The sequence below is a fragment of the Panulirus ornatus genome, chromosome 53 (genome assembly GCF_036320965.1).
Source record: "Panulirus ornatus isolate Po-2019 chromosome 53, ASM3632096v1, whole genome shotgun sequence".
Lineage (NCBI taxonomy): Eukaryota > Metazoa > Arthropoda > Malacostraca > Decapoda > Palinuridae > Panulirus > Panulirus ornatus.
Window position 1 is genome coordinate 19858744 of NC_092276.1, and position 17134 is coordinate 19875877.

At 41.7% G+C, this 17134-nt stretch overlaps 1 protein-coding gene across 1 annotated transcript in view; it reads left to right on the top strand.

Moving 5' to 3' along the window:
• Nucleotides 1–17134, top strand: part of LOC139765298 (WD repeat-containing protein 17-like) — a 446388-nt gene that overhangs the window by 151404 nt on the left and 277850 nt on the right. The window contains exon 8 of the mRNA XM_071692684.1: nucleotides 12085–12359. Coding sequence (XP_071548785.1) covers nucleotides 12085–12359 — 275 coding nt within the window. The remainder of the gene's footprint in view (nucleotides 1–12084; nucleotides 12360–17134) is intronic.

Here is a 17134-nt window from a genome sequence, read left to right on the forward strand (position 1 = left end):
CTTCCCAAGTGACTTGTTCCTCAACACTGCTGAACCTAATAACCTTGCTCTTATTCACATTTACCCTCAGCTTTCTTCTTTCACACACTTTACCAAACTCAGTCACCAGTTTCTGCAGTTTCTCAAACGAATCAGCCACCAGTGCTGTATCATCAGCAAACAACAACAAATGACTCACTTCCCAAGCCCTTTCATCGACAACAGACTGCATACTTGCCCCTCTCTGTACATGCCTTCACCCTCCCAGTCAATACCCTCCCATATAATTTCCCAGGAATAGTCAAGAAACTTTTACCTCTGTAATTTGAACACTCATCTTTATCCCCTTTGCCTTTGTACAATGGCACTATGCATGCATTCCGTCAATCCTCAGGCACTTCACCATGAACCATACATACGTTGAAGTTCCTCACCAACCAGTCAATAACACAGTCACCCCCTTTTTTAATTCCACTGCAATGCCATCCAGAACCACTGCCTTGGTGGCTTTCATCTTCCGCAAAGCTTTCACTACCTCTTCTCTGTTTACCAGATCATTCTCCTTGACCCCTCTCACTTCATACACCACCTCAACCAAAACACCTTATATCTGCTACTCTATCATCAGACACATTTGATAAACCTTCAAAGTACTCACTCCATCTTCCTCTCACTTCACCATTTCTTAATATTACCTCCCCATTATCCCCCTTCACCGAAGTTCCCATTTGTTCTCCTGTCTTATGCACTTTATTTACCTCCTTCCAAAACATCTTTTTATCCTCCCTAAAATTTAATGATACTCTCTCACCCCAACTCTCATTTGCCCTCTTTTTCACCTTTTGCACCTTTCACTTGACCTCTTGCAGGGGATAGAGTGAATTGGAACGATTTGGTATACCGAGGTCGATGTGCTGTTAGTGGATTGAACCAGGGCATGTGAAGCGTCTGGGGTAAACCATGGAAAGTTCTGTGGGGCCTGGATGTGGAAAGGGAGCTGTGGTTTCGGTGCATTATTACATGACAGCTAGAGACAGTGTGAACGGATGTGGCCTCTGTTGTCCCTTCTTAGCGCTACCTCACACACATGAAGGGGGAGGGGGTTGTTATTCCATGTGTGGCGAGGTGGCGATGGGAATGAATAAGGGCAGATAGTATGAATTATGTACATGAGTATATATGTATATGTCTGTGTGTATATGTATATGTATACATTGAGATGTATAGGTATGTATATTTGCGTGTGTGGACGTGTATGTATATACATGTGTATGTGGGTGGGTTGGGCCATTCTTTCATCTGTTCCCTTGCGCTACCTCACTAATGCGGGAGACAGCGACAAAACAAAACAAATAAATAATAAAAATAATGATAATAATAATGATGATAATAATGATAATGATAATAATGATATGTAATGAATATTTGAATACCTGCATTTACTACCATCTTTCTTTATTTGAATTTCAAATTTATCGTCAGTCGTGCATTTCAGATTTTATTTTATCCATTGTGAATGAGCTTTATTATATGTATGAGGTTAGTTAGGAGCCTTGTTATGTGAAATATGCAAATTTAACAATATTGGTATTATAACATTAAACTGACCTGAATCAACAAGCTATAAACTAAAACATTTAATGAGATACATATGAGGTGAAAAATGCTTGTAGTTGAAGTAATAATGTTCTGTTTCATTATAAGACTTTAAAATAATATTATTTATTTATTTATTTATTTTATTTTGCTTTGTCGCTGTCTCCCGCGTTTGCGAGGTAGCGCAAGGAAACAGACGAAAGAAATGGCCCAACCCACCCCCATACACATGTATTACATACGTCCACACACGCAAATATACATACCTACACAGCTTTCCATGGTTTACCCCAGACGCTTCACATGACTTGATTCAATCTACTGACAGCACGTCAACCCCGGTATACCACATCGCTCCAATTACTCTATTCCTTGCCCTCCTTTCACCCTCCTGCATGTTCAGGCCCCAATCACACAAAATCTTTTTCACTCCATCTTTCCACCTCCAATTTGGTCTCCCTCTTCTCCTCGTTCCCTCCACCTCTGACACATATATCCTCTTGGTCAATCTTTCCTCACTCATTCTCTCCATGTGCCCAAACCACTTCAAAACACCCTCTTCTGCTCTCTCAACCATGCTCTTTTTATTTCCACACATCTCTCTTACCCTTACGTTACTCACTCGATCAAACCACCTCACACCACACATTGTCCTCAAACATCTCATTTCCAGCACATCCATCCTCCTGCACACAACTCTATCCATAGCCCATGCCTCGCAACCATACAACATTGTTGGAACCACTATTCCTTCAAACATACCCATTTTTGCTTTCCGAGATAATGTTCTCGACTTCCACACATTCTTCAAGGCCCCCAGAATTTTTGCCCCCTCCCCCACCCTATGATCCACTTCTGCTTCCATGGTTCCATCCGCTGCCAGATCCACTCCCAGATATCTAAAACACTTCACTTCCTCCAGTTTTTCTCCATTCAAACTCACCTCCCAATTGACTTGACCCTCAACCCTACTGTACCTAATAACCTTGCTCTTATTCACATTTACTCTTAACTTTCTTCTTCCACACACTTTACCAAACTCAGTCACCAGCTTCTGCAGTTTCTCACATGAATCAGCCACCAGCGCTGCATCATCAGCGAACAATAACTGACTCACTTCCCAAGCTCTCTCATCCCCAACAGACTTCATACTTGCCCCTCTTTCCAAAACTCTTGCATTTACCTCCCTAACAACCCCATCCATAAACAAATTAAACAACCATGGAGACATCACACACCCCTGCCGCAAACCTATATTCACTGAGAACCAATCACAGAGGTATAAGTTTGTTGAGTATTCCTGGTAAATTATATGGGAGGGTATTGATTGAGAGGGTGAAGGCATGTACAGAGCATCAGATTGGGGAAGAGCAGTGTGGTTTCAGAAGTGGTAGAGGATGTGTGGATCAGGTGTTTGCTTTGAAGAATGTATGTGTGAAATACTTAGAAAAGCAAATGGATTTGTATGTAGCATTAATGGATCTGGAGAAGACATATGATAGAGTTAGTAGAGATGCTCTGTGGAAGGTATTAAGAATATATGGTGTGGGAGGCAAGTTGTTAGAAGGAGTGAAAAGTTTTTATTGAGGATGTAAGGCGTGTGTACGTGTAGGAAGAGAGGAAAGTGATTGGTTCTCAGTGAATGTAGGTTTGCGGCAGGGGTGTGTGATGTCTCCATGGCTGTTTAATTTGTTTATGGATGGGGTTGTTAAGGAGGTGAATGCAAGAGTTTTGGAAAGAGGGGCAGGTATGAAGTCTGTTGGGGATGAGAGAGCTTGGGAAGTGAGTCAGTTGTTGTTCGCTGATGATGCAGCGCTGGTGGCTGATTCATGTGAGAAACTGCAGAAGCTGGTGACTGAGTTTGGTAAAGTGTGTGAAAGAAGAAAGTTAAGAGTAAATGTGAATAAGAGCAAGGTAATTAGGTACAGTAGGTTTGAGGGTCAAGTCAATTGGGAGGTAAGTTTGAATGGAGAAAAAGTGGAGGAAGTAAAGTGCTTTAGATATCTGGGAGTGGATCTGGCAGCGGATGGAACCATGGAAGCGGAAGTGGATCATAGGGTGGGGGAGGGGGCGAAAATTCTGGGGGCCTTGAAGAATGTGTGGAAGTCGAGAACACTATCTCGGAAAGCAAAAATCGGTATGTTTGAAGGAATAGTGGGTCCAACATTTTGTATGGTTGCGAGGCGTGGGCTATGGATAGAGTTGTGCGCAGGAGGATGGATGTGCTGGAAATGAGATGTTTGAGGACAATGTGTGGTGTGAGGTGGTTTGATCGAGTGAGTAACGTAAGGGTAAGAGAGATGTGTGGAAATAAAAAGAGCGTGGTTGAGAGAGCAGAAGAGGGTGTTTTGAAGTGGTTTGGGCACATGGAGAGAATGAGGAAAGATTGACCAAGAGGATATATGTGTCGGAGGTGGAGGGAACGAGGAGAAGAGGGAGACCAAATTGGAGGTGGAAAGATGGAGTGAAAAAGATTTTGTGTGATCGGGGCCTGAACATGCAGGAGGGTGAAAGGAGGGCAAGGAATAGAATGAATTGGAGCGATGTGGTATACCAGGGTTGACGTGCTGTCAGTGGATTGAATCAAGGCATGTGAAGCGTCTGGGGTAAACCATGGAAAGCTGTGTAGGTATGTATATTTGCGTGTGTGGACGTATGTATATACATGTGTATGGGGCGGGGTTGGGCCATTTCTTTCGTCTGTTTCCTTGCGCTACCTCGCAAACGCGGGAGACAGCGACAAAGTATAATATAAGTATAAAAATAATAATATATATATATATATATATATATATATATATATATATATATATATATATATATATATATATATATATATATATATGTTATCCCTGGGGATAAGGGTGAAAGAATACTTCCCACGCATTCCTCGTGTGTCGTAAAAGGCGACTAGAGGGGACGGGAGCAGGGGGCCAGAAATCCTCCCCTCCTTGTATTTTATTTTAACTTTCTAAAATGGGAAACAGAAGAAGGAGTCATGCGGGGAGTGCTCATCCTCCTTGAAGGCTCAGACTGGGGTGTCTAAATGTATGTGGATGTAACCAAGATGAGAAAAAAGGAGAGATAGGTAGTATGTTTGAGGAAAGGAACCTGGATGTTTTGGCTCTGAGTGAAACGAAGCTCAAGGGTAAAGGGGAAGAGTGGTTTGGGAATGTCTTGGGAGTAAAGTCAGGGGTTAGTGAGAAGACAAGAGCAAGGGAAGGAGTAGCAGTATGTTCTGGAAGGAGGTAAATAAAGTGCATAAGACAAGGGAGCAAATGGGAACTTCAGTGAAGGGCGCAAATGGGGGGGTGATAACTAGTAGTCGTGATGTGAGAAGGAGATGGAGTGGGTATTTTGAAGGTTTGTTACATGTGTTTGATGATAGAGTGGCAGATATAGGGTGTTTTGGTCGAGGTGGTGCGCAAAGTGAGAGGGTTAGGGAAAATGATTTGGTAAACAGAGAAGAGGTAGTAAAAGCTTTGCGGAAGATGAAAGCCGGCAAGGCAGCAGGTTTGGATGGTATTGCGGTAGAATCTATTAAAAAAGGGGGTGACTGTATTTTTGACTGGTTGGTAAGGTTATTTAATGTATGTATGACTCATGGTAAGGTGCCTGAGGATTGGCGGAATGCGTGCATAGTGCCATTGTACAAAGGCAAAGGGGATAAGAGTGAGTGCTCAAATTACAGAGGCATAAGTTTGTTGAGTATTCCTGGTAAATTATATGGGAGGGTATTGATTGAGAGGGTGAAGGCATGTACAGAGCATCAGATTCGGGAAGAGCAGTGTGGTTTCAGAAGTGGTAGAGGATGTGTGGATCAGGTGTTTGCTTCGAAGAATGTATGTGAGAAATACTTAGAAAAGCAAATGGATTTGTATGTAGCATTTATGGATCTGGAGAAGGCATATGATAGAGTTGATAGAGATGCTCTGTGGAAGGTATTAAGAATATATGGTGTGGGAGGCAAGTTGTTAGAAGCAGTGAAAAGTTTTTATCGAGGATGTAAGGCATGTGTACGTGTAGGAAGAGAGGAAAGTGATTGGTTCTCAGTGAATGTAGGTTTGCGGCAGGGGTGTGTGTTGTCTCCATGGTTGTTTAATTTGTTTATGGATGGGGTTGTTAGGGAGGTGAATGCAAGAGTTTTGGAAAGAGGGGCAAGTATGAAGTCTGTTGGGGATGAGAGAGTTTGGGAAGTGAGTCAGTTGTTGTTCGCTGATGATACAGCGCTGGTGGCTGATTCATGTGAGAAACCGCAGAAGCTGGTGACTGAGTTTGGTAAAGTGTGTGAAAGAAGAAAGTTAAGAGTAAATGTGAATAAGAGCAAGGTAATTAGGTACAGTAGGTTTGAGGGTCAAGTCAATTGGGAGGTAAGTTTGAATGGAGAAAAAGTGGAGGAAGTAAAGTGCTTTAGATATCTGGGAGTGGATCTGGCAGCGGATGGAACCATGGAAGCGGAAGTGGATCATAGGGTGGGGAAGGGGGCGAAAATTCTGGGAGCCTTGAAGAATGTGTGGAAGTCGAGAACATTATCTCGGAAAGTAAAAATGGCTATGTTTGAAGGAATAGTGGCTCCAGCAATGTTGTATGGTTGCGAGGCGTGGGCTGTGGATAGAGTTGTGCGCAGGAGGATGGATGTGCTGGAAATGAGATGTTTGAGGACAATGTGTGGTGTGAGGTGGTTTGATCGAGTAAGTAACGTAAGGGCAAGAGAGGTGTGTGGAAATAAAAAGAGCGTGGTTGAGAGAGCAGAAGAGGGTGTTTTGAAATGGTTTGGGCACATGGAGAGAATGAGTGAGGAAAGATTGACCAAGAGGATATATGTGTCGGAGGTGGAGGGAACGAGGAGAGGTGGGTGACCAAATTGGAGGTGGAAAGATGGAGTGAAAAAGATTTTGTGTGATCGGGGCCTGAACATGCAGGAGGGTGAAAGGAGGTCAAGGGATAGAGTGAATTGGATCGATGTGGTATACCGGGGTTGACGTGCTGTCAGTAGATTGAATCAGGGCATGTGAAGCGTCTGGGGTAAACCATGGAAAGCTGTGTAGGTATGTATATTTGCGTGTGTGGACGTATGTATATACATGTGTATGGGGGTGGGTTGGGCCATTTCTTTCGTCTGTTTCCTTGCGCTACCTCGCAAACGCGGGAGACAGCGACAAAGTATAATATAAGTATAAAAATAATAATATATATATATATATATATATATATATATATATATATATATATATATATATATATATATATATATATATATATATATATGTTATCCCTGGGGATAAGGGTGAAAGAATACTTCCCACGCATTCCTCGTGTGTCGTAAAAGGCGACTAGAGGGGACGGGAGCAGGGGGCCAGAAATCCTCCCCTCCTTGTATTTTATTTTAACTTTCTAAAATGGGAAACAGAAGAAGGAGTCATGCGGGGGAGTGCTCATCCTCCTTGAAGGCTCAGACTGGGGTGTCTAAATGTATGTGGATGTAACCAAGATGAGAAAAAAGGAGAGATAGGTAGTATGTTTGAGGAAAGGAACCTGGATGTTTTGGCTCTGAGTGAAACGAAGCTCAAGGGTAAAGGGGAAGAGTGGTTTGGGAATGTCTTGGGAGTAAAGTCAGGGGTTAGTGAGAAGACAAGAGCAAGGGAAGGAGTAGCAGTATGTTCTGGAAGGAGGTAAATAAAGTGCATAAGACAAGGGAGCAAATGGGAACTTCAGTGAAGGGCGCAAATGGGGGGGTGATAACTAGTAGTCGTGATGTGAGAAGGAGATGGAGTGGGTATTTTGAAGGTTTGTTACATGTGTTTGATGATAGAGTGGCAGATATAGGGTGTTTTGGTCGAGGTGGTGCGCAAAGTGAGAGGGTTAGGGAAAATGATTTGGTAAACAGAGAAGAGGTAGTAAAAGCTTTGCGGAAGATGAAAGCCGGCAAGGCAGCAGGTTTGGATGGTATTGCGGTAGAATCTATTAAAAAAGGGGGTGACTGTATTTTTGACTGGTTGGTAAGGTTATTTAATGTATGTATGACTCATGGTAAGGTGCCTGAGGATTGGCGGAATGCGTGCATAGTGCCATTGTACAAAGGCAAAGGGGATAAGAGTGAGTGCTCAAATTACAGAGGCATAAGTTTGTTGAGTATTCCTGGTAAATTATATGGGAGGGTATTGATTGAGAGGGTGAAGGCATGTACAGAGCATCAGATTCGGGAAGAGCAGTGTGGTTTCAGAAGTGGTAGAGGATGTGTGGATCAGGTGTTTGCTTCGAAGAATGTATGTGAGAAATACTTAGAAAAGCAAATGGATTTGTATGTAGCATTTATGGATCTGGAGAAGGCATATGATAGAGTTGATAGAGATGCTCTGTGGAAGGTATTAAGAATATATGGTGTGGGAGGCAAGTTGTTAGAAGCAGTGAAAAGTTTTTATCGAGGATGTAAGGCATGTGTACGTGTAGGAAGAGAGGAAAGTGATTGGTTCTCAGTGAATGTAGGTTTGCGGCAGGGGTGTGTGTTGTCTCCATGGTTGTTTAATTTGTTTATGGATGGGGTTGTTAGGGAGGTGAATGCAAGAGTTTTGGAAAGAGGGGCAAGTATGAAGTCTGTTGGGGATGAGAGAGTTTGGGAAGTGAGTCAGTTGTTGTTCGCTGATGATACAGCGCTGGTGGCTGATTCATGTGAGAAACCGCAGAAGCTGGTGACTGAGTTTGGTAAAGTGTGTGAAAGAAGAAAGTTAAGAGTAAATGTGAATAAGAGCAAGGTAATTAGGTACAGTAGGTTTGAGGGTCAAGTCAATTGGGAGGTAAGTTTGAATGGAGAAAAAGTGGAGGAAGTAAAGTGCTTTAGATATCTGGGAGTGGATCTGGCAGCGGATGGAACCATGGAAGCGGAAGTGGATCATAGGGTGGGGAAGGGGGCGAAAATTCTGGGAGCCTTGAAGAATGTGTGGAAGTCGAGAACATTATCTCGGAAAGTAAAAATGGCTATGTTTGAAGGAATAGTGGCTCCAGCAATGTTGTATGGTTGCGAGGCGTGGGCTGTGGATAGAGTTGTGCGCAGGAGGATGGATGTGCTGGAAATGAGATGTTTGAGGACAATGTGTGGTGTGAGGTGGTTTGATCGAGTAAGTAACGTAAGGGCAAGAGAGGTGTGTGGAAATAAAAAGAGCGTGGTTGAGAGAGCAGAAGAGGGTGTTTTGAAATGGTTTGGGCACATGGAGAGAATGAGTGAGGAAAGATTGACCAAGAGGATATATGTGTCGGAGGTGGAGGGAACGAGGAGAGGTGGGTGACCAAATTGGAGGTGGAAAGATGGAGTGAAAAAGATTTTGTGTGATCGGGGCCTGAACATGCAGGAGGGTGAAAGGAGGTCAAGGGATAGAGTGAATTGGATCGATGTGGTATACCGGGGTTGACGTGCTGTCAGTAGATTGAATCAGGGCATGTGAAGCGTCTGGGGTAAACCATGGAAAGCTGTGTAGGTATGTATATTTGCGTGTGTGGACGTATGTATATACATGTGTATGGGGGTGGGTTGGGCCATTATATATATTCATTCACACTCAATCTCTAGCTGTCATGTGTAATGCACCGAAATGCTCCCTTTCCACATCTAGGCCCCACAAAACTTTCCATGGCTTACTTTAGACGCTTCACATACCCTGGTTCAATTCATTGACAGCACGTCGACCCCAGTATACCACATTATTCCAATTAACTCTATTCCTTGCACACCTTTCACTCTCCTGCATGTTCAGGCCCTGATTGCTGAAAATCTTTTTCAACCCATCCTTCCACCTCCAATTTGGTCTCCCACTTCTCCTCGCTCCCTCCACCTCTGACACATATATCCTCTTTTGTCAATCTTTCCTCACTCATTCTCTCCATGTGACCAAACCATTCTAATACACCCTCTTCTCCTCTCTCAACCACACTCTTTTTATTACCACACATCTCTCATACCCTTTCATTACTAACTCAATTAAATCACCTCACAATACATATTGTCCTCAAACATCTCATTTCCAACACATCCACCCTCCTCCACACAACTCTATCTATAGCCCACGCCTTGCAACCATATGACATTGTTGGAACCACTATTCTTTCAAACACACCCATTTTTCAACGCTCCCAGAACCTTTGCCCCCTCCCCCACCCTGTGACTCACTTCCGCTTCCATGGTTCCATCCGCTGCTAAATCCACTCCCAGATATCTAAAACACTTTTTCTCCATTCAAACTTACCTCCCAGTTGACTTGTCCCACAACCCTACTGAACCTAATAACCTTGCTCTTTTTCACATTTACTCTCAGCTTTCTTCTTTCACACACTTTACCAAATGCAGTCACCAACTACTGCAATTTCTCACCTGAATCAGCCACCAGTGCTGTATCATCAGTGAACAACTGACTCACTTCCCAAGCCCCCTCATCGACAACAGACTACATACTTGCCCCTCTCCAAAACTCTTGCATTCACCTCGTTAAGCATCCCACCATGGAGACATCATGCACCCCTGCCACAAACCGACATTCACTGGGAACCAGTCACTTTCCTCTTTTCCTACTCGTACACATGCCTTACATCCTCGATAAAAACTTTTCACTTCTTCTAGCAGTTTGCCTCCCACACCATATGCTCTTAATACCTTCCACAGAGCATCTCTGTCATATGCCTTCTCCAGGTCCATAAATGCTACATACAAATCCATTTGTTTTTCTAAGTATTTCTCACATACATTCTTCAAAGCAAACACGTGATCCATACATCCTCAACCACTTCTGAAACCACACTGCTCTTCCCCAATCTGATGCTCTGTACATGCCTTCACCCTCTCAATCAATACCCTCCCATATAATTTCCCAGGAGTACTCAACAAACTTATACCTCTATAGTCTTAACACTCACCTTTATCCCCTTTGCCATTGTAATTTGGCACTGTGCATGCATTTTGCCAATCCTCAGGCACTGCACCATGAACCATACATACATTGAATATACTCACCAACCAGTGAACAACACAGTCACCTCCATTTCAATAGATTTGTGAACTATGTGCCATATTAAGACACAAGAATCTCCTTGTTCTTGATGAGAATCGCTCATGGATTAAGATACTCTGTAAACCCAGAACCCATATTATTAGCTAAGAATGAAACCATTGAATCTAGGAATAGGCCTTTCATGTCTACTTGAAAGACTTCATTGGGAGTCTACTTGTCTACTTGAAAGACTTCATTGAGAGTGAGTCCTCATGCTTCATACCTGGTCATAACCCTTTTGGGCTTTCTAAACTTCACCAGATATTACCAAGGTAGCCATTTATTAGTTTTCTTTGGGATACGAAAGTCCCCTCAATGAAGACTGTCACTACATTAAGAATCTCATCATGTTAATTCAACCAGGGATTTATACTAGGGCACATGATGTATGGAAGGTAGGATCATCCTAACCTTTCTTGGCAACCTTTCAATGGAAAAACTAAGAATATGGGTCTTTGGTATTTTTCAGCAATGTTCATCAGATGGAACCTTAGTATAGACATTGTGGATCTACTCTTTGTGCCTCAGGATTCTCATGCCATGGGATTTTGGTTCTGATGTGTGTCCGACTATCCCTTGAATGTATTGATGTTTCATGTTGAATTATATTTTGTTAGAAAGATTTTACTCCAAACTTCTTCCTTCATGTGTTCATGTTCTCACGGGTTGTAAGACAGACTGCAAAGGAGAAAAATGTAGGCTTTGAAGGATAAAAAGCCTCTTCTCTTTGAGGTGGAGTCCAATGTGCATTTTTTTCCCCTGCCCTGCATACCCATCCTTTTTCTCAAAACACCTTTTCTCCATACTAACTGTGACTGTGTTGGATTGGCACTACAGTCTGCAGACAGTGAATTCCAAGAGGCTGGGAGTGGTAGGTTGGTGATGTCAGAATTGCTCATTGGCTCAGGGAAGTTCCAATTACTGAGCAAGCAGCTTGGAGGCCAAGAGGTCTTTTGAAAAGAGCAAGTCAAGCACAGGCTTCCTTACTTAAGCATGAAAGTTGGGATGAACCTGACTTCTAACTTTCAAATGATATTTCTTATAGCTTGCAGGTCATTGCCACAAAGAGAAAAAGCTTTCGAACCTTCAAAACCTGCTTTTTTTTCTCTCTCTTTTATCTACTTTGTATGATGTAATTATTATTATTTGCTTTATTCAGAAAAGAATGAAGTGTGTGGGTATGTGTCATCATTTACAGATATTGTGTAATTTCATCCCTCACCCATGTCTAAAGGGTCAACTGACCAGTTTTGCTCTGTGAAGGCATTTGTCACATATGCCCTCCCCTTTATTCCCTTCACCCCTTCCAAAAACTTGGTCTTGAAAATGTTGTGGGAAATCCCAGTCCTTAGATCTACAGGTGGAGAGGTTGCATAGACATAAGGAGATTTATGGATAGAGAGGTTGAAAGGTTAAATAGATAGGTGAGATATTAATGCAAAGTATTGTTGACAGATAGCTGCCTTCATTTCAGATGCTGAGAAGGGTATTCTTCGTGTTTGGACAGTCAGTAAATCAACACCTATAGAAAATCATGTTTTGAAAGACACCGGGTTTCATGTCCTTTGTGCGACACAAGTTAAAAATGTATGTGTCTCTCAGAACACACATGAAGTCCAAACTAATAATTTATCAAGTGAGAGGAAGGGGATGATGGTTCCAGATGTGGCAGTTGTTGCACTTTTTAAAGATGGAGGAGTTGGTCTTTATCACCTCAGAAGAAAGCAGTGGGTTTTAAACCGAGAGCATGTAAGTTTTTGAAAGTTACTTATTCATATACATTCAAAACATGAATATAAGACTGGTTACATAATCTTTTTGATTGCAGTTTGCTCTTAGTGTGTTAAAGCTATTGTGCTTGATATTGTTACATGTTATTTAGATTAGTTTGTTTTTGGCCTGTCAGAGCTACTTTTATCCATCTGTTTATGTATATCTCAGATGCCCATTTCCTCTGGAAACTCCCATGAAGGGAATGGCCTTGGCAATAGAGTCTCTTCTTATCCCTGTTCTTATATATATTCTTCACATACATCATTCTACACTGTCTTCCCCCATTTCTCTCTTTTTAGGCCCTTCTCTCACACCAACCCCTTTAATCATACTATCATATGCTCTTCTTGTAAACTCCTCACTTTGCAGTATTTTCACATGACCAGATCACATCAAAATATTACATTTCACCCACTCTGCCACACTATTTCCGCATGCCTAGACTTCATCAAACTATTACATTTCACCCTTTCTGCCGCACTACAGTTTGTTCCCTTTGCATTCCCTGCCATACCATTTCTCTCATCTTTTCTTTCTTTCAAACTATTCGCCATTTCCCGCATTAGCAAGATAGCGTTAAGAACAGAGGACTGGGCCTCTGAGGGAATATCCTCACTTGGCCCCATTCTCTGTTCCTTCTTTTGGAAAATTAAAAAAAAACGAGAGGGGAGGATTTCCAGCCCCCCGCTCCCTCCCCTTTTAGTCGCCATCTATGACACGCAGGGAATACGTGGGAAGTATTCTTTCTCCCCTATCCCCAGGGATAAATATCTTTCAATTATGAATGACAACTAAACATACCCTCCTAATTTCTTTATTCATTCCATCTAGTCATGCTCCATGCTCCTCCCAAATGATTCTTTCCCATAGCTTAGTTTCTTGGCCTCTGTGACTCATCCCATGTTCATGACTCGGCTGCATAGGCCAGGGTCAGGAGGACTGAGATGTCCCCTAATCCTTTCTTCACTTTCATGATTCACCTTTACCCATCAGGACTCTATATTTCTTATATCCTGTACTGCTCCTTTCATTTGGTTGAATGCTTTGCAACCCTTACAACATTTTTTATGGAACTTCTGCAGCTTTAAGGCTGTGGGCCACATGGGAGCAGGGAAATGAGCTCCCCTGGAATGAGAAGGTTCTTAACAAAACTTTAATCCCATCTATTCATTGATGAGGACACAGCCTACTATAGGTGACCTCGCATCTGTGGTGTAACCACTTACATGTGCAGTCCATTAGCACTTGTTACATAAATTACATTGTGTAACAAATTTTTACATTTATTTTGTTCTTGGGTAATCAGTGTCATTTTCAAATTTATTATGTTTAAAAAGTATAGAAAATGACTATTATTCCCTTGAAACTTTGCTTTTGTGATCAGGACAGCAATATTTTGAAATTTTCCTAATTTTCAGAACATTCCAGATAGATTCAGTGCTGAGTAGCCGATAAAGAACTTTCTAGAAGTTTCCAGTAATATGAATAGTAGTACGAATATGAGGGCCTTAAGCCAACCATTTCAGTTTAGATCAAGCTGCTTAAGTGGATACATATAGATACATTTTTCTGAGATGGCCTTTAGAGGCTGCAAGCATTCGGCAGATGCATTTTGCTATGTCTGCAGCCAATTTATCCAAACAAGAGCCAAAAAGTACTCCAAGGCAGCATCTGCTAAGATGTGCAAGGCCTGCAAGGCATATTTTGGTATGCCTGTTGGGGATCAAGACAAATTCTGGGCACCTCATTTCACCTGTGAACACTGCAAAAAAACTCTGGAGGGTAAGATGGACAATTATTGCTCATTTGCATAGTGGAATATTGTTACAAAATTTTTTAGAATTTTTAAGATTTAAATTTTTTATTTACTTTTTAAGATTTTCATTGTTATTGAAAGAATATTATATTCATAATACGTTGAGAGAATCTCTTACACATTAGTCATGTGTGAAATAGACTTTTAGAAAATATATATTTTTTTTTCATGATTACAATTTCATATTGTTCTTTTGCAGGATGGTACTGAAGGGAAAAGAGAGCCTTGAAGTTTGCTATCCTAAGAATTTCGTGGGAACCCACTGACCACTCAAGCAATTGCTGCTCCTGCGTGGTGGACCCTTCCAAATGTCAGACAGGCAAGAATGCACCAGCTGTTATGTATCTGGACCTTCACTACATATGAAATTAGGCCTTATGAAATAATTTGTCACAACTCTAGATAAGGAGTCTACAGCCTTCAAGTACCTTCAAGACTTCCTCCCTAAGCTGTCTGAGGCAAAGGTCAAAGCCAGTGTCTTCATCAGACTACAGATAAAGAAAATTCTGGAGTGCAAGGAATTCCCCAAGAAGCTCACTAGAAAGGAAGAGGCAGCTGGGCTTCCTGGGCAGTCACAAGGCCAAAAACTTTGTGGAGCTGGTTGAGACTATGGTGATGTCCCTCATCTTGATGAATTCAAGGAGAACATGGGAGGGTATTCAGAGGAGCAAGGCGAGTGCTTCCACTTGGATGTACTGGACCTTGAATGCTGCTACTAAGGAATATATAAAGAGAACATGATGGGAAATTATATTTGGGGTTTGATTGATGAAAGTGATTTACAATACAATCGTAAATCTTGAAAAACTGCTCACTTTTAAATCTTTTGTGATCACTTTTGTTTAACATTATTGTAAATACATGTTAATTTTGATTCTTATTTTTTTTCTGACTTTGTGTGATTGAAAATATGCAAATTAGCTTGTTATCCAAATGGAAATAGGTAGATTTCAAAATTTCACTGTCCTGGTCACAAAAGCAAAGTTTGAAGGGAATAATGGCCTTTTCTCTCATTTTTATGCATGCGCATTTAGGAAATAACTCTTGCTGATCAGGAACAAAAATTGTGTTACACAGTGTTATTGTTACAAAACCCCAGCATCCCTTTATTAGGGCTCCAGCAGCATCAAGGCTGCTCTCCATGCAGGAGTAAGAAGGTCTCTGTTGAGCAAAAAGTCCATCATTTTCTTGCTTCTGTTTGTGAATGAAACCTTGAAGCTACAGAAGCCTTATAAAAGGGGTCTTGGGATAGCATCAGGAACAGATAAGTAAGCTTTATAGCAGCAGCAGTGAGGAGTTTTTATCAAGAAAGTAAGATATGTATAAACAGGAAGAGAGGAAGTTTAGTGGTTTCAGGTGAAGGCAGGTTTGCAGCAGTGGTATCATGTCACCATGGTTTTTATACTTTGTATATGGTTAGGATAGTGAGAGAGATGAAAGTGAGGCTCTTGAAGAGAGGAGCAGGTCTGCTGTCCCCTTTTGGGGGGGGGGAGTGATAATGGGTCTTGGAAGTGAGTCAGTTACTGTTTGCTGATGAAACAGCTGTGGTGGTTGTGTTTCTGAGTTTGGGATAGTGTATATGAGGCAAAAGCTGAGAGTTAATGTGAAACATAAGCAAGTTTGTTTTTAAGTTTAGCAGTGAAGATAGATGGATTGGTTGGAGTGTGAATTTGAATGGAGATTATCTAGAGGAAGTGGAGTTTTTGATATCTGGGGGTGGACATGGCAGTGAATGGAACTATAAGAGTTGAAGTAAACATAGCATCATAAGGGTGTTAAGGTTCTAGGGAGCACTGAGCAGTGTGAGAAAGGAGAGTTCATTGTCTATTATTAGGGCAGAGATGAGCATGTTGATGGCACAATATCCCTGATGATGTTGTATGGATGCAAGATATGGCCCCTAGATTAAAAAGTGTGAAAAAGGTGAATATGTTGCAAATGAAAAGTCAGAGGACAATAAGTGGCACGAGGAGGGTTGATTGAACAAGAAATGATAGGGTAAAAGAGAGTTGTGGTAATAAGAGGAGTGTATATTAGAAAGTTGAAAAGAGTGTGCCAAAATGCTTTAGACATATTGAGAGGATGGATAATAAGGTATATATTTGCTGGAAGTGGAGATAACAAGGAGAGGGGGGGAAACCAGGAAGGAGATGGTTGCTTGCTTTGAATGCTCGGGGCCTCAGCATGGGGTTATGCAGCATGCATGGATAGAGTGAATTAGAGTGATATGATATACATAGGGTAACATGTTTTCAGTGAGATAAACGTGGGAATGTGAAGCAGTCAGGAGCTTGGGTGTGGATATAGTGCTTTGGTGCATTACACATGAGCTAGAGACTGGATGTAGGCAAATGAGGCTGTTTTGTGTCTTCCTGTTTTTACCTCACTACATGGGAAAGAACAGATAATTATGAAAAAATATAAAAATGCTTCCTACTCCAGGTGTCCCTCTATCCTTATGAGGCCCCTGTACCATAAAGGAAGCTGATCACGTTCACCAGTTGGGATCATTGGTCATAAAGTGTTGCGATGTATGTTGGTCAATGTGTAGGGAGTGCAAGTCAATTGAGTGGTAAGTGCTCAATGTCTTCTTTATGATAGTTGCATCATGGACATGAAGGGTCTTGGGATATGTTGAAATGGTGTTTGTAGTGTTGTGTTAATGGGTGATGTCCACAGAGTAAGAGGGAGAGTATGACTTCAGTTTGTTTAGGGAGTATGGTTTCTGATGGTTTTATGTCTGGTGAGTTTCAGACTTTTGGGAGTTTCATTTTTTTTGCTTGTTGGGTTGTTTCACTGTGTATGAGTTTTGTTGTTTTTTAATTTTTGGGTGGTGGTGGTTTGTGTGATTAGAGGCTACTGAGGTATGAAACAGGGATGAGCTTTTTATATCTACTTTGGCAGGTTTGGTTTGATGTAGAGTGGTTTGGGTGGA